This window comes from Prionailurus viverrinus, chromosome C2, assembly GCF_022837055.1.
Source record: "Prionailurus viverrinus isolate Anna chromosome C2, UM_Priviv_1.0, whole genome shotgun sequence".
Taxonomy (NCBI): domain Eukaryota; kingdom Metazoa; phylum Chordata; class Mammalia; order Carnivora; family Felidae; genus Prionailurus; species Prionailurus viverrinus.
Genome location: NC_062569.1, coordinates 100,563,665 through 100,586,002, shown reverse-complemented (window position 1 = coordinate 100,586,002; position 22,338 = coordinate 100,563,665). Strand labels below are relative to the sequence as shown.

Sequence of the window (22,338 nt, the reverse complement as noted above, 5' to 3'; positions counted from 1 at the left end):
GCCTCATAAAATTATTGTGGGAATTAAATGAGATTACATAGATAAAAATGCTTTGTAAATCATAAAGTCCTATACAGACAGAAAGCATTATTCTAGTCAAGAAAATGGATATTTTTACTGTCATTTTTGAATTATTTTATATAAAGAACAATATTAGTGAGTGCACTCTACTTCCTGTGTGCACACGTGCACACACAGGTGCATACACACACGAGGTAGGTGGATTTGTGAACTGCGTTCACCTTAGAGGCACACCCACTGCTTGCATATAGTTTAATATAATTTAATAGAACTTAAAATTTTTTATTTTTTTAAAGTTTTTTTTTTAATGGTTTTATTTATTTCTGAGACAGAGACAGAGCATGAGCAGGGGAGGGGCAGAGAGAGAGGGGGAGACACAGAATCTGAAGGGGGCTCCAGGCTCTGAGCTGTCAGCACAGAGCTTGACGCGGGGCTCAAGCTCACGGATTGTGAGATCATGACCTGAGCTGAAGTCGGACCCCTAACCAACTGAGCCACCCAGGTGCCCCTAAAATTTTTTAAATATTTATTTATTTACTGGAGAGAGAGAGAGAAAGAGACAGAGAGAGACAGAGAGAGACAGAGAGAGAGAGAGGGAGAGAGAGAGAGAGATAGAACACAAGCGGAGGAGGGGCAGAGAGAGAGGGAGACACCGAATCTGAAGCAGGCTCCAGGCTCTGAGCTGTCAGCACAGAGCCTAACACAGGGCTCGAACTCATGGACTGCGAGATCAGGACCTGAACTGAAGTCGGACGCTGAACTGACTGAGCCACCCAGGCATCCCTAACAGAACTTAAAAGGAGTTCATACTGTTTTAAAATAACAGCACTTTACCGTTAATTGGGAACAGTTCTAAAACTCCCCCAATCTCCTCTCCAACCCCTAAAAGTTTCAGAATGGTTATGTGACGCAGACCTGAAAGAAAAAAGAAAGCCATAGAATTGGTAAATCATCTTTTACTTCCAAAGGCCAACATCTGACAATTAGAAATTTCTACCTTAAAAACAATATAGAACATAACCTGATTAGGTAAAACAATTCATCTTTCCCCATAAAAAAGTAATCAAATACTTTTAAAACCTTGAAAAAGACCAATTGCAGATTTAGGATTATCAACAGGGTCAGGTGTGGGTTGGTTTGCTTTGGTTTGTAGATTGAAACAAAAGAATCTGCTCTTAAACTGTGCTTCTGTTAAATAACAAAACAAAAATGAAGCCATCAGAACATTAAAACGTCTGGGATAATCTGAGCCGATTAGCATTCTGGAAAAAGAGTCATTCCTGAAGTTTCAATACTCACACGGATAATTCAACTGTCTTAGAGAAAAGACTGCAGAACCATGTATTGGGAGTGTCAGAGGAAGAGTTCTGGCTTCCTCGCACAGAAGTTTGTCAGCTTAAAGGGCAGTTTCTTATCACTTATTTAGAGGATTCAAAGAAGCGCTTAAGCAAGCACAGCTTGGCTTCCCACCCTCAGCTAAAGTTTCAGGAAAGGAGAGAAGGTCATGCCTTGGTAGCTTGTTGGAATTCTTTTGAAGATGAAGTACATGTGAAGGGGTTCAGGAGAGAAAACCTAGGAGGACAAGGGGGCTGTCAGTTCATCATATCAAGATTTCATGGTGTTAGACAAAATGCCAACCTTGTCAGGGTCATAACTGGGGACTATGAATATGAATTTTGATAGTGCTTATTGTTCAGGGGAGAAAACTGAAAGCTGTCAGGGTAGGGCTGTTTTAAGGAGGAGCTAAAATTCAAGCAAAAGGCTATTCCTAAAAAAAAAAGAAAGAAAAAAAAAAAAGAGTTTGTGGTCTTTGCTCTTCTCCCAGAGAAGTGAAGCATTCTGTTCTGCATGTTGTTGAGTCATGTTTTCTAAAGGGAAGATCACGAATTTCATTATTCCCGGAAAATATGACTTGTTTACATTTCCTGTATATTACAAAAGGGTTTGCTTACACTAATGTGATTTAGGTTCTGTGTGCATAGATTAAAAATGAAACACCACCTAATAACTGCTCCAAAGATGTCTTTAGAAAATTAATAATCCACGATTTTATTTATATTCTTATTGTGAAGAGTCATTAACTGCTCTAAGAACTTCTGTCTTACCTAGCAACATTGGTGGTTCTAAATAATTTAAAATATGCTTAACAATACAAAAAAATCTTATATATTGTTATAAAATTTTAAATTATTTGATAATAGGAGTATACATAAAAATTCACGACTTTTCTAGTTGTTCTTACTATTATGAACTTGTTTTCTGCTTGCTTGTGTGTGTTATTATTTCACATCTTAAAATTGAAATGTATTTCTAATTTCTAGGTACTGTGTCATAGCAGGGACCCAGGCTCTGTTAATGCTTTACAAAACCTACACCCCCATCTTTTTATAAATCAGGCACAGTTTTGTAACTAATAAATGATTCTTCTTCCTAACAGAAGTATCAAAATAATGCTGATTCATCTGTGTTCCAATTAGGAATTTTTAAAATCTGTGGCTCCTAGCTACTTTTCCACCCCTCTAACAACTGTTCAAATTCTTCCTCTGCAGAAGTGTATTTTAAATGAGACTTCAGTTGTGAGTTCCACTTTTGAAATTGCCCTTAGCTCCTTGGTTCACCATTGAACTTAGTAATAAGGTCTATGCATAATAACCATTCATTTTCCTTTCTGTATGTCCACATTCAAAATGATACTTTAGGTCACCAAGATAGTCATTTTGGTAAAGAAAGCAAATGTTACTTTTCAAAACACTAAGCAGTTCACTACAAAAAATAAATAAATAATAAACTATGTTTCTCTTTGACCTACTTGTCTTAAAAATAAGATTCTGTTTAAGAGATCTTGCTGTCTTTGATGCCCAATTATAGATCAAAATCCTTTTTGAGGGAATGGCAATATAGTACATTTTACTTCCATTAACATATTAATTCTCAAAGTCATTCATGTTTTTACAAAAGGCATTTCATCTATGGAGAAGTACCCCCCCCCAATGTTTTCACCTAAGTATTATCTAAGTAAATGATGATACCTGAGGTTTATAATGTTGAGACAAGTTTTAACAAATCAAACAAGAAGGCACATAGCACAGATCACTGAAAGTAAAACAGTAGTTATTTTCAAACACTTCAGTGAAGAATCCAAGGGGGGAAAATATTGAGAAAAAAAAAGAAAGAAAACAAAACAAAACAAAAAAACTCCAGTGGACTAAATCTTGAGTCTGAAAGCAACTTTATACTCAACACAATTGAGTAAGTGTCTGGGAATCTCCAGTCTGGACTGAGGAATATTTGGATGATCTAAGCTTCTATGTTCCATTTTAGAATTGACCAGGAAGAGAGTGGTATGGGAAAACGGTGATGACAAAGCTTCCCACTCACCAAAATTGCAGGCCTGGCCACTGAGGGCCGACAGCTGCTGTGAATAGGCCCAGTCTTCATCATTAGGGGCAGAGATCACCAGCAACCGCCTCCTCCATCGGAACCTGGAACAGACAGGAGGCCGTGATTACTGCTTCAAACAATAGAGGCTAGTGTAAGAAAGCAGACTCGCTTTGGCTGTAGGGTTTTCCTGTGCCCAGAATATAAAACACCGGCCCTTAGAAGTATCTCCTAGCACATAAAAGTCATTAAACTGCATTTCCACATTTCTTGCTCTCTTTCCGTTGTAACTTCACGGTCTGCTGACTGTGGCATTTGCACGAAACATCAGGCGTGAGTCTGGCCACGGTGCCCGAAGAAGTCACTTCCGGAGACTCGGAGTTTTAGACGCAATGAGGACTGGCCCAAATCGTTATGTTATGTTGTAGCCACAGAAATAGGGAATCCAAAGAAAACTGAAGAAAACTCACAATCTAATAGAGTTTGCTCAGGCTTGGAGCGGGTTAAGAATCAAATGTATGGATTAGAAACAGAGTAGAAAAAAGAGAACTAAGTTTTAAGGCGGTGACAGTGACAGGAAGAAGGAAAGTGGCAAAGCGGTTCCAGGGGCCAAGGAGAATTCCTGGGAAAACAAAGCCCTGTGTGCCTTTCTCAGTAGCCAGTTGTTCTTCCAGAGGCAAATGCAAGTCCTAAAACACAGCCTACTCTCATTAGTAAGACCCAACATTATAGAGTCCTCTGTGAAGTGGGATGGGGCTACATCTCGAGCCTAGGACTGTAGCATATATAACAAACTTGCTGCTCCAACACACTAGGGTAGTAGAAAGAGCTTTTGTCTTGTAACCTAGAAACCCGAGTTCATGTTTTGTCACTGCTACTTTTTGGGTTCCTTGAGCACATCGCTGAGTTCATCTGAGTCTCAGTTTTTCCTTATCTCTAGAATGAAAAATAGCATCAGCTTCAAAGAGGTATTATAAGACTTAGGCTAAAATCTGTCAGTGTAAGTTATTCATGTGATGACATGGGTATAGATGGTGGCTTAATCCGTGGGCTTCTTAGATGTAGACGTTTGTCCGTTAATAGACCTTGGACGTTTGTCTCCCATGCCATATGATAACTTAGTCAATCCTCATGTTTGCGTATCATTTCACAGCTCACGTTCATCTATACTGACAACATTAGAGGTCAGTGAAGGCACAGCTTATTGTCTTCATTGTACAGATGACAAAATGGGGCTTAGAGAAGTAACCTGCCTAACTAGTACATCTAAGAGGCGGTACCAAAATAAGATTTCTCTGACTCCCAGGCCAATGGTTTCCCTAGTTTATCCCCCTCAGGGATCCTGAGGCTTGGCTCATACAGTCAGGGTCCCAAAGGAGATACGAAGGAGAGAGGGAATGCATCCCAGGGGCAACTGTATGGAGTTATCTCAAACTCCACCTTCACTGGAGGAGGGGTTTTGCTTTCTGCCTACTGTGCAGACCCCTGTGGGGTGTTAGTACACTCACTGAGCTGGAAGCCACTCGATTTTATTCGTGACTTCTCTCCCTACGCTCATTCTAGCCTCACAGTGAACATGAGAGTTTTCAACCCCGAAGAAAATGGCCTCTTGGGGGAAGAGTGGTTTGGGTGAATGAGAGAAAATGATAGTCTGATGAAATACAACCTCTGAATGGACGCCTGTAGGAAGGCTCGCCAAGAACTGCTTACTGTGACATTACATTTGCTTCCTCTGCTTGTTTCTCTTCAAAGGAAAAGAAAAACTAAAATCTCCACTGAGGATAGGGAGATGAGTGTATCTGGCACGGAGGAGGGGAGAGGAGTGTCTGAGATTGTCCGAGGTCTCCCGGGAAAGGGAACAGTGATCACAAACATGGTCTCCTGTACTCTCCCGGCTTCCTTAGGAGGCATGCCAGCCCAGCTCTGGCCCACCAGCCAGCATCCAAACCAGGCCAGCCTTCCTGGCCTCACACAGAGCTGTAGGGTATCCTGGAAGGAGCTATTTTGGGTGAGGTATATTTTGGCTTGTTTACCTGTGTGCACCACTGAATGCTGTCCTGATTGGATGGGGACAGGATCTGAGACTCCCTGTCGCAGACAGAACCAGGCAAAGGTCATTCCCCCTAAGTAATGATTCTTTCTCCCACGGATCTTCACATTGAGACACAAGACTCCAGCTCACAACACTGAAGGAAGTAACTTCCAAAGGATGTAACAAGAGATGTCAGTGTGGCCCAGATCCCTATTTCGGGCAAATAGTTTTTCTGTCACTTTAACTTATCAGTAAATAAAAATTCTATGAGCTGTGTGTGTGTTTACTCCCCTTAACTGGCATTCCCAGATTAGTGTGCATTTGCCAGTCTTTGGGGCTTCTGTCTCAGAGGGACGTAATTATAGCCTGAACCAGATGAGTGTCACTAAAGACCAGACTGGCTTTAGAGTCTGGTCAGCTGAAACCAGGCTGTATAGACTCACCAACAACTCAGCAAATTTGAAGGAAAATTCCCATTTGGATACTCATTTATTTATAGAACTGCTATTTAATTTTTTTTTTCCTTCAGTTCTCTTTGCCTGGGTTTCAATCCTGAGGTGTTTACTAAATTTCCTCCTACTTCTTCCTTCATGACAAAATTCTCTAACTAGCAGCTGATTAACTTGTCCCAATACTAATAGCCAGCATTTATCGATTACTTACTTTGTACTAGGTCATGGGCCATTGTTGTGAATTTACTTTTCACAACTCTTAAGAATAAATACGTTTCTTATCTGCCTTTCGCAAATGAGAAAACTAAAGCCTGGAGAAGTTAAGTAATCAGCCCAAGGTCACACAGTCAATAAATGAAGAAACCAGGAATCAAACTCAGGGCTGTCTGACTCAAACCTTTAGGGTATACACAACTCCACATTAATTTTTAAGATCAATGATAATCATCAGCACAGTGATTTCATGAGTTGTGACCACAAATCAGGCATAGCTACAGGACATCTAAATTATAACCATATCCATCCTGAGTATCCACAACAGATGCATGTTCCTAAAATAGTACGGAATATGAAAGCCCGTAAGGTTCTGACATTAGAAAGGAGATACATTTACGCATCACAGTGCCCTAACCAGTACAAAAGACTTTAGAGGCAAAATGTGGGTCCAAGTCTTAAAAATCAAAGATATGCCAAATTCAAGTCAGTTATCAACTGGAATGAGCACTGCGAGCTTCGGGTGTGAGCAAAATTGAGATAATGTCAAGCTTTCCCTGTCATGTTTTGAAACCCATGACAGGGTGAAAAAGGCAGCCTGCCTGGGGATGGTAAGAAAAATCAGGATGTCTGTAGCTGCAGCTCTCAGGGCTGGCCCAAATCCTTGGTTATAAATAACATCAATGGACTGGGTAGTAACTGCCTGCTGTAGAGGCTGGGCAACCTGAGTTTACGAGGTTGGTTCAGCAGGTATGCATCTTATAGTCCTGGAAGATTTAGAATTAAGAAGAGAGGGGCGCCTGGGTGGCGCAGTCGGTTTAGCGTCCGACTTCAGCCAGGTCACGATCTCGCGGTCCGTGAGTTCGAGCCCCGCGTCAGGGTCTGGGCTGATGGCTCGGAGCCTGGAGCCTGTTTCCGATTCTGTGTCTCCCTCTCTCTCTGCCCCTCCCCCGTTCATGCTCTGTCTCTCTCTGTCCCAAAAAATAAATAAATAAACTTTGAAAAAAAAAAATTAGAATTAAGAAGAGCAAGTTTTCAAAGAATCAATCATAGTGATAATTTATACTTCTAAGAACGATCCTGGTCTTCTTTATATACACAATATATGTACTTGTGAAACTTAAGAGAATTTGGCTCAATAAAATGACAACCTTGAAACTTTAAATTAGAATTTATAATTGAGTAATTGGTTTAGATGTGTGGTTTTAAGTGATTGGAACACCTGAGAAACTCTAGATTCACTGTATTCACAAGATTAACTAATTAAACTTATGGATCATTAAAGTACTCAGAAAGATTTTGTTTGTTTATTTCAACAACTCAAAAATATATATTAAATATAAAATGCCCGTTTGAAATAATAAAATTGTTTAATTATTGAGTTTGTAAGCCAGATCAAACATTATTCAAAGCCCCGTAAAAGTGATGGCTAAAATTTGCTAGGTTGTAAATAGAATAATAAGATTAAAAGCCTAACTTAAAAGTTTAAGAGAGAGCTAAGGAAGAAAGCAAGGGAAGGAAGGGGTAGGGGAGAACGGGGGAAGGAAGGTAAAGGAAGAAAAACACCTCAAGGGCAACAATAGGCTTTGACCATCCATCTTCTAAGTCACTGCCATAGAGAGGGATGACCTTGGATCAGAAGTTGATGTTTCAGTGCCCCCAAGACTAGACAAGGAGCCACCTGTCAGGTGGAGAGTTAGAGCCCTTTCTCAGCTAAGAGAGTGGACTGAAGACTGGGTTGAGCCTCAAGTCCTTATAAAGTCAGGCACCTTCCATCTCCATTCCAGATGCTTGCATTGCACTGAAAATTGGGATGAAGGAAGAACCTCAGGTTCCTTTCAGCTCTGAAATCCTGTGGTTTTAGGGATGTCTCTCTTGGGCTCCTGGGTCCAAGACTAAAAATAATTCACATTATATTTTCAAAAGGAGTATTCGAAAAGAATACGGGCCTTGGGTGGCGCCGTGAGTCCCAGAGCTGACACTAGCTGGGTGATGGCCGAAAGTTACTTACTTGATCTCTGTCAGCCTCAGTTGTCCCCTCTACAACTCAACAATAGTTACAGTATTCAGCTCATAGGATTGTTGTAAAGATTAAACTTGGGAAGGTGAAGTGCTTGGCACAGAGGTGAGCATACAAAAAGTGATCCCAGAAACCCTGGGATGGAGTCAGGGCCATAGAGGCAACATAGCTGGTAAACTGCAGACCCCAAACTTGGATGAACAGTAAGTCCTGTGCTCTTTACACATCATGAGGTTATGTTTTAAGAGACCCAAGCCTCCTGAATCTAGAGGAGTTCAGATTATCTACCTACTTACTAAACAGAGAATCCTTGATTCTCCGACTCACACATAGAGAACATGCTTTATAGACACAAGTAAGGAAGTTCACAGCCTCCAAGTTAATGAGCCTCCAAGTAAATGCTTGCTCCATTTCTGGAGCCTCTTGGCCACACAGTACAGCTGGGTGGGGGCGGGGGGGGGAGGTGTTGGGGAGGGGAGATGTTACACGGAGATCTCTGTGCATTTATTTGCTGTAGGTGGAACTTCTGTAGTTTTGCATCTCCTAGGGCCCCAAAGGCCCTGTAGAATTTTCATCCAGCATAGGGGAAGGGATGGAGAAGGGAGGAAGTGGAGCAATTTTTTTTAACAGTCTTCTCTGTGTATTTACTGAAGTTTCCCTACAATGGTTTTCAATAAACCCTCCTCCCCAGGGAATCAGGGAGCTGGGTAAAGAGCATTTCTCCTTCTGAGGTCCTAGAGGGGCTTTTATTGTTTTCTGCAGAGCTGGAAGGAAGCAGAAAATCAAGCAGAGTGTTACAAATCCTGTTTGAAACCAGAAGGGCCTAATAAATAAATATGTAAAATAAAAATGCAGTATATAAAGCCCTCCAAATTCACTGATGGAATAAATTAACCCTCACAGGTCAGAATACTTTATTCTGTGCCAAGAAAGAAGCAGAAAAGAGAGAAAAGGCCTATCCAAAGCCACCAAATCAACATTCAAGCTTGGAGCTGACCCCAGTCAACCTTGTGACCAGAGCCCTTTTGACAGGAAAACACTAAGTCCAGTGGCCAGAGGGCCATGAGGTACACGGACCTTTCATCTGGGCAGGTCTGCACACACATCTACTTTGTGTTTCCTTAGCCTTTTCATTAACTCACTCAGAACACATCCCCACCTGCCTCCTCAGGGACTCCAAAGGTGAGGTACCTGGACAGGAAGTTCTCCAATGACTGCTTCTTGTCTTCCTTGCAAACAATGCCCTCCTTCTTCTGCTTTTCCATATCTTTGATTCGGGACTGGAATGTATCGATCAAATCGAACACAGACTTCATCGCTATGGGTACCTCGTAGTATTGCTGTTTAAGAAAGAATAGAAAGCATATAATGTTTAAGGGTGTTTCTTCCCTCTGCTCAGAGGATAGAGGGCCTGGGAAAATTCAGGGGAGCGCTGGAGAAATCAGAGTCTCGAGGGTTCATTGATTTACACATCCTCCTCTGCAAAAATACCTCTGCTGATGTTTTGGGGTTCAGAATCCATGAAGCAACTGTCCCTTATGTTTAATGAGAATTTCTTAACTGCGTGCCTTTTATGGGAAAGGGTCCATGACTTCCTTATCACACATATCCTAGGCTCACTTCCCTACCTCTGGGACTATGCTGGTTCCTATTCGCTACACAACTGAGGAGAAGGTGAGAAGTGCTGTAATTGACACGGAAATGGAACAACCTGTTGGAATATCTGACTTGAACTATCAGGGTAATTTTCCACCAGAAGGAGCACCGTTCTCTGGCCATCAGGAATCTAGATAAACTCTTTGTGATTCCCAGAGGCTGTTTTATTGAGCAAGCATCATTTAAAATTAGACCATGTTTCTATGTGTACCCTTAGAAAAAAAGTTGGAATCCACCTTAAAGATAATGCAATTCAGTTTCCTGGATCAGAGCTTCCTGCACTTATAACAGCAACCTAAGATGGATTTGATGGCTGGCTGAGCATTGTCAGCATAAACTACAGGGAAGTCTGGACATGGCTTGGAGATATGCCCCCAGTGGGAATTCAGTAAGCTAGAATGTAAAAGCTGGCAGAGACCTTTGGGCCCATCCAGTTCAGCCCCTCACGTTATAGGTGGGGCAACGCAAGTGAGGAATGCATTAAAGAAGGGAACTCTCTCTAGATCCAGAAGAGGACTACAGGTTGAATGACCTATTCTGATGGCCCAGGTGACCTTTCTCCTGATGATCTTCATGTAAGCATGGTATGCTATTGGTGCACTAGAATAGTAAAGACAGTGCAATCTGGAGTCAGCCTGTGTGGGTACCAAGCGCAATGCTAAGTGGGTAAACTTGGGCATGTTACTTAACCACGCTGGGCCTATCTTTGTTCTTCTGTGAAATGAAGATAATACTCATTATTTATCTCAGAGATTTGAGATAGGGATTGTAAAGGGTTGAGGTAAGTGTCTAGCGTAAGGAAGATACTTAATAAAGTTAGCTATTTTTGCTAGTATTAGCATTAGTATTAGTATTATTAGTATTACTACATGGCACGATTTTTCATGGTTCAGAACTTCTGTCCCTAAGCATAAGAAGAAAGTAGGTATAAAACCCTACTGTCTTGTCCACGTGGGATTGAGAGGTAAAACTTCCAGGCCCTTCCAGAGTGGGTCCATGTTAAATCTGACCTTCTTGAAGGAAGAAGCCAACTACTTTTCATCTTTTATCCCCAGGGCCTGGGACATCATAGCTACTCAACCAGTGTCTGATGAATGCATGACATTGATGTTACAGAAGAGTTTAGTCTGAGTCAAACAGCTGGGCCATACAAGGTCATCCAACCCAGTTCTTTCCATAGACTACATCTGTAGGCACAAATTCTGTAAGATAACGTGGAATATCTGGACCTTTTCAAAACCTTCCCACTTAATAAAATAATTTGTGCTTATTCATACGTCTAATAGATTCATTGACAAAAAATTCAGAGTTGCTATTCTAAGGAATGGAACTGTACTGTCTAAAACAGAAACCCGTACCTTGACTCTCAGGTCCACGTCTGTGAGCACCATGAAGAAGTCATTATAGGTCATTCCATACTCTTTCCTCAGCTCACCAATGAGATGCTGGTCTACCAGGTCCTCATCATCCACCACTCGCATGGGTTTTTCATTATCTTCAAGGAAATGAAATGTGAATGAATATGGGTGTGACGAGACCGAAATAAGTGGGAAGCTCTGAGTCTCCGTCCTGAGTTAATTAGAACAGCTTTCATTAGTTGCACACATTCAGCTAACATTTTGTTTGAACACAAGTTCCCCAAGTGAATAAGTAAATGTAGATATAAATGAATAAACTCATTTTGAAAGTCAATTCTCTACAGATAATCAAGCCCCATCTGTGCCTACCCTGATGGTAGGTAGTGAATCAGAAGGAGCAAAGTGAGAGTGAAGGCTGCTGACTCACCCCTGGAAGAAGATTGCCAACTCTATCCTGGGAATGAGTCATCACCCCATCTCACCAAGGAGCTTTTAAATTTATTTTAGTTTTTGTTTCTGTTTTTAAAAAAACGTTTTTTTTTTTTTAGTTTTCATTATTTATTGAGTCTAAAATCTCTGTCTTTTCCTCACTTTTATTACACAATCACTTTGAGACTCAGTGAACCATGTCATTGCTATAGAGAGAAACAAGCCTATGTTCAGACCTGCCCAATAGGTTCATTTTAACTCCAAAAATGTAGAGCTCTCCATAATACAATTTTTTAAGTTTATTTATTTATTTTTTTTGAGAGAGAGAGAGAGAGACACTATGAACAGGGGAGGGGCAGAGAGAGGGAATCCCAAGCAGGCTCTGCGCTGTCAGTGCCAAGCCCCATGACGGGCTTGATCTCACGAACCATGAGATCGTGACCTGAACTGAAATCAGGAGTCGGACACCTTAACCCACTGATCCACCCAGCTTCCCTCATTATACAAATTTTGTAAGTGAACACAATTTCAAGCAAAGTGTTACTAAATGTACAGAAGTTTTTAACCATTATGTATTTTTTTTTTAACATCAAGCCCTAAAAACAAATTATTATACTTCGAAATGGTTCTTGAACGTATCACTAGGTGGATGGGAAGTTTGAATATGGCAACTCTTAAGTCTGGAAATCAGTTTAACATCTCTGAGATGAAAATGCTACATCCCTCCCAGGTCACAGTGTTTCCCTCAACCCTGCAAAAATTTTTATCTGCCAAATGACTCCCTGTATTTAAAAAAAAAAAGTGAAAAAAATAAAGTCAGCAAAGATGTGATCATAGATATATTGGTGAAAGGACTCTATCACTTACTGCCCACATTGCTACCCACTGAATAGTACTACAGTAGAAACAGCCATGGTTTTACAGATACAGAGGTTATAGGGCTTGAGTACCACAGACCATTGCTCTTTTACTCATAAAAAGGGGATGATTACAATTTAACTATTACTTTGGTTTATTTGATTAGGATCACTGAAAGTACACAAACAAGGAACTTGATTTCCTCTAAAGCAGATCAAAATGCAAAGACAAAGAATCTGCTTTCTTCCCCCAAATTGTGACAGTTTTTCACAGAGGCAGTTCAAAGGCATGGGAGCCCACAGCTTATATGAGGACAAAGCGCTCTGCAAAGTGAAAAATTATATGCTTCGTACATATAAACTACTTTTTAAAAAATTTTTAAACGTTTATTTATTATTGAAAGACAGAGAGACACAGAGCATGAACAGGGGAGGGGCCGAGAGATGGAGAGACACAGAATCTGAAGCAGGCTCCAGGCTCCGAGCTGTCAGCACAGAGCCCAACGCGGGGCTCGAACTCACAAACCGCGAGATCGTGACCTGAGCCAAAGTCGGATGCTTAACCCACTGACCCACCCAGGCGCCCCCATATAAACTATTTGTTATGTTTACTTATTTATTTTGAGAGAGAGAGACAGAGACAGCAGGGGAGGGGCAGACAGAGAGAGGGAGAGAGAGAATCCTAAGCGTGGGGGTGGATGCCACAAACCGTGAGATCATGACCTGAGCCGAAATCAAGAGGCAGAAGCTTAACTGACCGAGCCACCCAGGCGTCCCTAAACTGTTTTTTAAATGTACATTTTTGCTGTCATGAATTAATTACAAAGTAATTAAAAAAATTGCCAGATTCATGTTGTTGGTTTTTTTTTACTACGTCTCATTGAGCTAAAAAAGCAAGTTGCTGAAGAAAATGCACAGTAGACATTATTCTTGCTTAAAAGGAAATACATCTGTACAGGAATAGACACTGGAAAATGTCCAGAAGGACATCTAGTTAGTAACAATGGTCGCCTCTAGGGAATGGAAAAGGTGAGTGGACACTTTCACTATTCACTCTACACATGTCTATATTATGTAAAATTTAACAAGGAGCATATTTTACAATTAGTAATAATAATAAAATAAATAATTAAAAACTGTTTTAAAAATGTTTTTAATAACTAATGATTCTGAAACTTTACAAGCAAGATTTTCTCTTGAATCTAAGGATTCCTAGTTTTAATTCTCAGCATACTTTTGTTCATTCCACAAAGTATTTGTTAATACACTGGAGTGTAATAACAAAGTATTTGTTAATGCACTGGAGTGTAATAACGAAGTATTTGTTAATGCACTGGAGTGTAATAACAAAGTATTTGTTAATGCACTGGAGTGTAATAACAAAGTATTTGTTAATACACTGTTAATACAAATAACAAAGTATTTGTTATACACTGTTAATACACTGGAAATGCAGCCAGTGTCCTGAGCTAAGTCTGTGCTGGGTGCTGGATTCAGAAATGAGTAATTTGGATAGAGTTCAAATTCCTAATTAGAATCAAAATGAGACCATTATCTCTACCTCACAGAGAAAGTTACAAAAAGCACTAAATGGCTGAGATGGAAGGAAGTTGGAGAATGTAGTAGATTTCAAAAAATGGCCCCAGTTCTTCACCTTTCTCCATACCTACACTCTTTGTCCAGTGACTGTGGCTCCTCTTTACAGTGATGAGTTAAACTGTCATGCCTCCCGATTCTGAGCTCATCTATACCACATGCTCCGGCCAGTGCTAGGTGATGTTAGCAAAAGTGACATAGAGGCTAGAAATGAGCCTGTACATTTGGGATTGCTCTTGCCTCTACCGTTGCCATGAGAACAACATGCACGCTAGACTTCTGAAGAATAAGCTAAACCAAGTTACCCTGGCCTCAGCCCAGACGGGGCGATTCCAGATCAGCTGACACAAGTTGATCCCTAAAGTGTTCAAGCCCAGCCAAGATCAGCAGGACCACCCAGCCAACCAGCAGCTGACTGGACATGCATAGGCCAGCCTCACCAAGGCTTGCCCAGCCCAGCCCAGGTGAGCTGAACCCTACAGGCTCATGACTGAATGTTTAATAATTACACGCCACTGGAGTGTGTGGGTCGTCATTACACAGCCTTATTGTGGCAACAGAGAAGTGATACGGACATTACCTAGCAGAACCCAGTCACATTACTGAGAAACAATAATATATGGTGCATTAGATGAAACAGGGACTGAAGCAGACACTGTGGTGCACTGTCCAGATCCTGCCTTCAGAAGCAAGGCTGCTGTGAAGGTTAGCCGCTGACTCCCTCTCTGCAAATCACTGACCTTAGAAAGGAGGGGCCTTTCTGCCAAGTCACACTCTTCCTAGGGGACAGCCCATATTCAGCGGCTGATGCAGTGGGGTAGATCGAAAAAACGTCCCCGTTGCCTCCAAGTGAACTACTACTCCGAAGGGTTCATTGCATTACAACTAAAACTCCCTCTCTGTTCTCTCGTATCCCTCCCCTCTCATAAGCATTATTCCGAAGATGACTCCCCCATTAACCGCATGTATGCAAATCTCAGTTTCAGAGCCTGCTTCCCAGAGAACAAACCCATCACAGACTCCACTAAGGAGCAACTGGCTCAAGTTTACCCTACTAGTTAATAACAGAGTGAGGGTTAAGGCTCAGTTAATACGACCTCATTCTTATTGAGTATTCTCTCTACTTGACCAAAACATATCCCACCCAAGGACAGAGAAGACCTAGGACCAAGATTTAAGCCAACCTTTGTTCTAACTGGGATATAGCAAGGAACCGATCTCATGGCCTGTTTTCTCCTTTCAAATAAAAGATCTTCGGAAACATTTTGACCTGACATTAAAAATAAAACATTTTACACTTCCAGACTGCAGAGTATCTACATCCCAAATGAATGTTTGTGCTGAGGTGGGAAATCACAGTGAAAGCACTGATCAACGGTGGCTCCTACAAAGGATGACAGCAGCTCTTCCATAAGACAGCGTCCCCCTCTGGCCCAATTCGGAGGAAGGGATGTGTGAGGCCAGCTCCCAGCTCCAGCTGCCTGCCCCTGCCCCAGATCTCCATTACGTTCCATGTTCCGTCTCAGTCAGGGCTGGGTGAACACGAGGCTCTTCTCGGTCTGAAAATGCAGCATCAATTTGGCAGCTTCTTGTTACATTTTTGTAACAGTTTTGCCAAAGCTCTCTAGTCCTTTGCAGGGCTTAGAAGTAAACATTCTTGAGGACGCAATCCTATAAACAGTTCGCATGGTCTTGATCCAGCTAAATGGATTCACAGATCCAAACCCATGTGGTGGGATTTGGTTATTCCACACAGACTGTCCTTGACCTAAGATGACTTAGGAGGGACAGGAGGGAGCTTGAACTCTGTCACACCCTGGTGGGGACTGGTCCTGTAAGTGGGGCATTGGCCTGGGTTTCCATCCTTTAAGGATCTCAATTCCCAAGTTGAGGTGGTAATAGATTTCTTCCATGTTCTTCCATGTCTGACCACAGACAGCAATGACGTTGCAGAAAAATTCAGCTCCAGCAACAACTTACTAATCACCAACTGTGTGCCAGGCATTACATTCGAAGTTTCCATCTGTGACGGCTCCTTCTCTACGATATCTGTGGTATCTCCTACTCCCACTCTGTCTCACCTGAGTTCAGGCATTCTGCCAATGTTCCTGGACCATTTCAGCCTCTCCCATTGCTTCAGAAGTTCTTTATCTCCTCTAACAGTTTTTCAAAGCATGATCCACTGTCTACCCTCACCTGGGTAGACAGGTGGGGCACAATCACCTGGGGCACTTGTTAAAATTACAATCCTTGGGTCCAGACCAATTTGGTCAGAATTTCTAGAGGTGAGGCTCAGGAATCTGCATGTTAACAAGTTTTCTGGGTCGCTATGTTGCCATCTAAGGACAGGGAACAAGGACAGGATAAAATCCAAATCCTAGGCATAGCGGCCAAGGCCATTTCTTCCCTGGACTCAGTCTATCTTAGCGAGCTGATCACTTAACTCTTCCATACAATATGCTCCAGCTTCTATTTTCAATTTCTAGAAATATGCCTTCTCTTCCTGGAATGCTATCCCTACCCCTGTCTACATGGGAACTCCTAATTACTTCTGCAACCTATCTTTACCTCACCTATGCACTCACAATACTTTTAGCTGCTTCTGCAATAATGCTTATCACCCTGCATTGCAACAGGTTGTTTACACATCTATCTTTCCACTAGATACGAGTAGTTCATCAACAGGGACTAACCTTTGATTGTCTTCTAAATCCCTGTAGCCTGGCACACAGAGACACTAGGTACAGATTTGGCAACCATGACATCTCTCCCCTAAGAAAGATGTCACGTGAGAAAAAAGAGGGTAGTGAGGGGTAGAGTCAAGGAGGTGAGCAGTTCTGGGTCCACATAGAAAACGCATCATCAAACCCTTACACTTCCTGTATCTTGTGAGTCTATAACACAGCCAGTCTAAGTATAATTTGAGAAAGCTCATCATATAGATTTATTTTCTAAATTTGGGTTTTCACATATGAGGTCTTATAATTGTATTAACCACATTTAAAAATTTCTATATATTATGATATTTTGACATGTTAAAAACCCTTTCTGACTAGGGAGAGACTGCCTTTCCCAAAGCTAGCCAATTCTTAGAGACAGCAAATCTGCAGCCTGCAATAGCTCTCTGAAATGTAAACCAACCAACCCAATGCCCTACCTCCTCTCTCTGACACGTGCACGCCAGGAAACAATATTCCTCTTCCTTAATCATCCAGGGTCAGGTACCAGGCAACTAGGGACCAGCCCTATAGCCCAAAGCCTGGTGAAATTATTCAAACTAGCTAATCAGAAACTATGTACTTTGTCCTGCCTCGCCTTTCTCTTGGGAACCCCAATAAAGACAGTGACCTAGGCTCTCCCCTCCTTGCTCTTACTGCTGCTTTCTGACCCAACCCTGGCTCCACTTGTGGGCCTAGGGGGCGTGCTGCAATTTCCTCTCTGGGACCCATGAGCAATAAACTCTATTTTCCTTTGGCATTCTGATCTCTTGAGTGTCATCCACTGCGCTGCACCATTCATCACCTACCTTAATAAACCCTTTCCAGGGGTAACACACAACATAGATAAAATCTATTTATATGGCATTTAAAATATAACTATCCTGGGGTGGCTGGGTGGTTCAGTAGGTTAAGCACCTGACTTCAGCTCAGGTCATGATCTCGCGCTCTGTGAGTTCGAGCCCCGCATCGGGCTCTGTCCTGACAGCTCAGAGCCTGGAGCCTGCTTTGGATTCTGTGTCTCCCTTCTCTCTCTGCTCCTCCCCCACTTATGCTCTGTCTCACTTTGCCTCTCAAAAATAAATACATGTTAAAATAATTTTTTTTAATAATAAAATATAACTATCCTATTCAAGAAGTCAGCACAGGCCAAAGCTATGGATAAATCTGAAGGCAAAGACTCCATAAAAAGCTGAATCTTTTATTTTAACCATATTTCTGGGATTGCTGACGATAACCCTGGCCTCCAGCTATGGGATTTACTTTCTTTTGATGGGAAACAGATTAATTTAAAGGACTCTGTAGTTGATTCTCTTGCTCCTATTTTACTATATGAATGGGTCAGTTGCCTGCCTACCAACCCATTGTGAAATGAGTGTCTGGATCAAATTGATAGGGGAGACTAACCTGGCCATTCCTGATCACAAAGTTGCTGTTTTCTTGGTCTCTAGAAAGAGCAACTTGTCCTATCTATGAAGAAAGCATCCTTCCAGCTTCCTTTCTGTCCTACAGATTGACTCCCCCAAACCTGGGAAGTTATTTAAAATTTATTTGAAAAATATATTTAGAAATCTTTAGTGACTTCACATGGTTTACCAAATAAAATTCGATTTCTCTGGGCTGGTGTTTGAAATCCTTTAAAATCTGGTGCCAACCTCTCTTTCACTCTGTCCTACACTTAACCGTCTGCTCTCCACCAAACCTAGCTGCAAATCAGAACCACTTGAGCAACAGTTTAAAAATATAAATGCCTGGACCTTATGCCCAAACTGGGTCAGTATCTTGGAATTGGGAAGAGAACTGGAGTCTCAATTTTCATTCTAATTTAGAAAGAGTACCTATAAATTGATATTAAGAAGAACAATCTTAAGAAGAAATTGATATAAAGAAGAAAAAAAAAGGCAAAGGACACTAAAAACAAAGTATGAATGCTCCTCAAACACATGAAAAAATGTCCAATCATACTCATAGAAAGAAAAATGCAGCCCACCAACACACTACGCTAAGATCTCATTTTTCTTTACCACATTGCCTGAAAACATTCACAAGCTTGGTTGTACAGTCTTTTGGAGAGCTTTAGGGAAACAGACACTTACACATTGCTGGCAGGATTGCAGTATGATACAACTTGTATGGAGAGAAATCTGCTGATATCTAATGAAATTAAATACGTTTTCCATTTGGCCCAATAATCCTGATTCTCAGAATCTATTGTAAAGATATACCCACATAGATAGAGTAACATATGTATAAGGTGATTTACTGTGAAACTGTTTATAATAGCAAAATACTGAAAGCCATCTAAATGTCTATTAACAAGGGTACTAGTTAAACAAACTATGATAGGATCTCACAATGGCTTAATAAAGAATTAGGATGATTTTTGTATACTCATAAGGGAAGATTTCCAGGAAATATTTTTTAGGTGAAAAAAGCAAAGTCCAGAGTATTATATATACTATATTTTGTACTAAAAGTGTGGAGGGAATACAGATGTTTATATTTATTTGTATTTGCATACAGAAGCACTAAATTCATAAATAAGGAATCATAAAAATACCTATGGGGCAGAGATCAACAGGATAAAGGGGTCAGGAATGGGTGTAACATTTGTCTGTGGGTACCTTTTTGTGTAGCTTTGACTTTGGAATCCAAAAATCCAATTCTCTTTAAAAAAAATAAATAAAAACAAAAAGTACTTTGATAGAATCATCATCTGTCAACAAATCTACTCCATTTTCAAGGCCCCTCCAATGAATCAACCCACTTTTCAAAATTTTCTGACATTTACACCTTCTCTAATGACTGCAACTGGAAGAGCTAATTCCTCCACCACATTCTCCAAGCACTTGTTTTGTATGGTTGGCTTATCAGGTGCTTTTCACTCCTTGATCATCAGGGGTTGATCTTGACACTGACACACTTGAGAGGCAAGAGGGCAGTGAAATGGGATGATGGACAAGCTGGGGGCAGGCTTCCCTGCCTTGAGGACACAGCGTGATTGATAATCAAAGACAGAATAAACAGAGAGCGACGCCAAGCCAGTGCCTGGAAGTGTGATCACTCCCCCAGCCTTGCCTCCCTGCACAAAGTGGCAGGGTCTGAAGAAGGCAGCTGCCAGGCACTGTCACTACTGATGGAAGAAAGGAGGAGTTGGGGCAAAGGGTCAAATTTTCAGGTGCTCCTGAGGAAAAGTGACACTCTACATTGTTATGGAGCCTATGAGGCTTGTCCATAAAGAACAATTCTCTTCAACAGGATCAAAGACAGAAAGAGAATATTAGGCTGAAATGGAGTCTATCATTTTCACCTATCAAAGGTATTTTAGAAATGCACCCATGAATTCTTTATTCATGGGACTATGGAATCACTTTCTTTCCTGTTGTCATGTTCCATCCATGAGCCCATCAACTTCCCCACCTCCTTTCTCATCAATTACCCTTAGAGTCTTCTTCCTTCAAAGGAGGCCATCAAAGAACTTCCTTTGCCCCATAAAAATGTCCGTATGTTCTGGCCCTTAAAATCCGGTGATTGACTATCAGTGTCAAATATTTTTCAGCCCTCTATTCTGCTAAGAAAGAAACATGTTTGCTGTGCTTTCCCCTCAGTTTCTCTTTTCAGTTCTGCAACAAAGTGTCTTAGGCCAGCAACTTCTTCCCATCTGCACACTTAGTCTGTAATTCCTCCTCTTGACATAGATACAAATTTTTCTACCCAATTGATATTTTAAATACCACTAACAATTGGGAATGCTTTAATGTACCATGTCTTTCTAAACTCTCATGTATAATATTATCTTGGATGAAAAAACCAGATGGGCTTATCCTGCATTGCAATTTGCTCAGGCATGAGTGACTTTCATTAGGCTAACGACTGAAATCTTAAGGTAAATTTCCTGGAATTTGTGGGTCCATCATTTATAGTTCAAATACACTTAGCGAGATGGACCAGCTGGTGAGTACAGCCCACAGTGTAGTTGGATGTGGGTCTCTGTTTTTGAGGCCCAGTAAAAGTCTGGAAGAGGAGAGACTACTTGATTTATTTTTAAGGAAAGTAAGGCCATCTGATAGATTTCCAGCTGAAAATTGGTCAAGGCTAGAGTTTGGTTCACTGAGCCCATGATGCATGCCAATTCCTGTTTTCCCATGGCTGGCTCCCAGTCTTGGCTGAAAGTTCTATGGCCTTTCCCATAAGGGTAAGCTGGGACATAACACGAGGAGAGAAAGGCCTTCCAGGAATTAAATGAGGAACAAAATAAAAGCCCCCCCCCGCCCCCCCCCCCCCCAGATCAAGTCCAAACTGCCATTCAGTGAGAGGCAAACACCAATGCACAATACCTGATTTCCAATAGGGCAGGGAAGAAAAACCCTCAGTGCCTCTACAGCTCATATTTAATCCAGATGTCTAAAAAACAGCAGGATTAATACTAAAAATTTGCCAAGGCAACACCAGATGCTTATAACAGTTGGGACCACATAGAGACTGAAGTAGAACATATAATGATTTTTCCAAACTTCTCTGAAATAAGGAATGAGGTTTCTTTGTGTAAGGGTTGGTGGGCAACACATTTGACACTGGAAACACCTGGTGGAGGAGGCCTTTTATCACCAGCCAGCACCAGCTTCTGCACTAGATTGAATACCTACTTCCTTTCTAGACATCTGGGCTGTAATTAAGCTCACTGGCTCTTGCTACTATTTAAAAATCCAGGAAGCTAATGGTTGAATCTCAGTTAAACACTAAATATGTGGCTTTGTAGTATTAGTCTTTTGGGCTTTGGTTTTATTACCAGGAGTAGTAATGCACCTTGTGACCTCGAAGGGCAGTCATGAGGGTTCACTGTTAACATTCTGTAATTAGCAGAAAGCAATTACAAGTCCCTTTTCATTATAGGTGCTCTAGTCCCTGTGACAGTTCGTTGATCTCCAGATGCCTGCCGGAAAAAATGGTGGTAATGATGACCCCATCATAGTACTTATTATATGGCACATATTTATACACATTACCTTGCTAAATCCTCACCATAGCCTGTGAAAGAGATATAATTATTTTCAAGGCTGAGGCTTAGGAAGTAACTTGCCCAAAGTCACACAAGAAATAAGTTGGGACTGTTGGTTTGAACTGGTCTGTTTGACTCTAGACCTTCTGTCGTATCTTCTGTTTGTATGTATGAGTATTGTTGTTTTGGTAAAGGACCTTGTTGTTGTTTTCTCTCCCAAACACATGCCGCACAAGGATTAATGTCCACAAACCAATCACCAATCCACAATGATTTATGATGGGACATTGGAAAGGATGGAATTTATTTTCCATCCTTTGGAGCTATCTCAGTGGAAGGTGAGTTAATAAAAAGAGAGAAGGCATAACTGAAATTCCGTATCTGAATAAATTCTAGAGACCTGCCATACAATATTGTGCCTCTAGTTAAAAACACTATACCGTGCACTTAGAAATTAGTTAAGAAGTTCAGTCTTCTGTTGTGTTTTAACCACAATTTAAAAAATATGATTTAGAAGCCAGACAATATTCAAACCAAATGACATTCTCATGACATAATTATGACTACTATGTGTTCTGTTACATCAAGATCACATGACAGAAAAATCTGT

At 41.2% G+C, this 22,338-nt stretch overlaps 1 protein-coding gene across 2 annotated transcripts in view; it reads right to left on the bottom strand.

The window, feature by feature from the left end:
• The window catches only part of CCDC80 (coiled-coil domain containing 80), a 40,307-nt gene that overhangs the window by 4,149 nt on the left and 13,820 nt on the right, over positions 1-22,338 (bottom strand). The window contains exons 4-7 of one of the 2 annotated variants that reach the window (XM_047875117.1): positions 11,131-11,267; positions 9,308-9,456; positions 3,400-3,503; positions 856-936 (exon numbers count right to left, since the gene is read on the bottom strand). In XM_047875117.1, the coding sequence (XP_047731073.1) occupies positions 856-936; positions 3,400-3,503; positions 9,308-9,456; positions 11,131-11,267 (471 nt within the window). Of the gene's footprint in view, positions 1-855; positions 937-3,399; positions 3,504-9,258; positions 9,457-11,130; positions 11,268-22,338 lie in introns of both variants that reach the window. The other variant, XM_047875118.1, reaches the window with a different exon arrangement.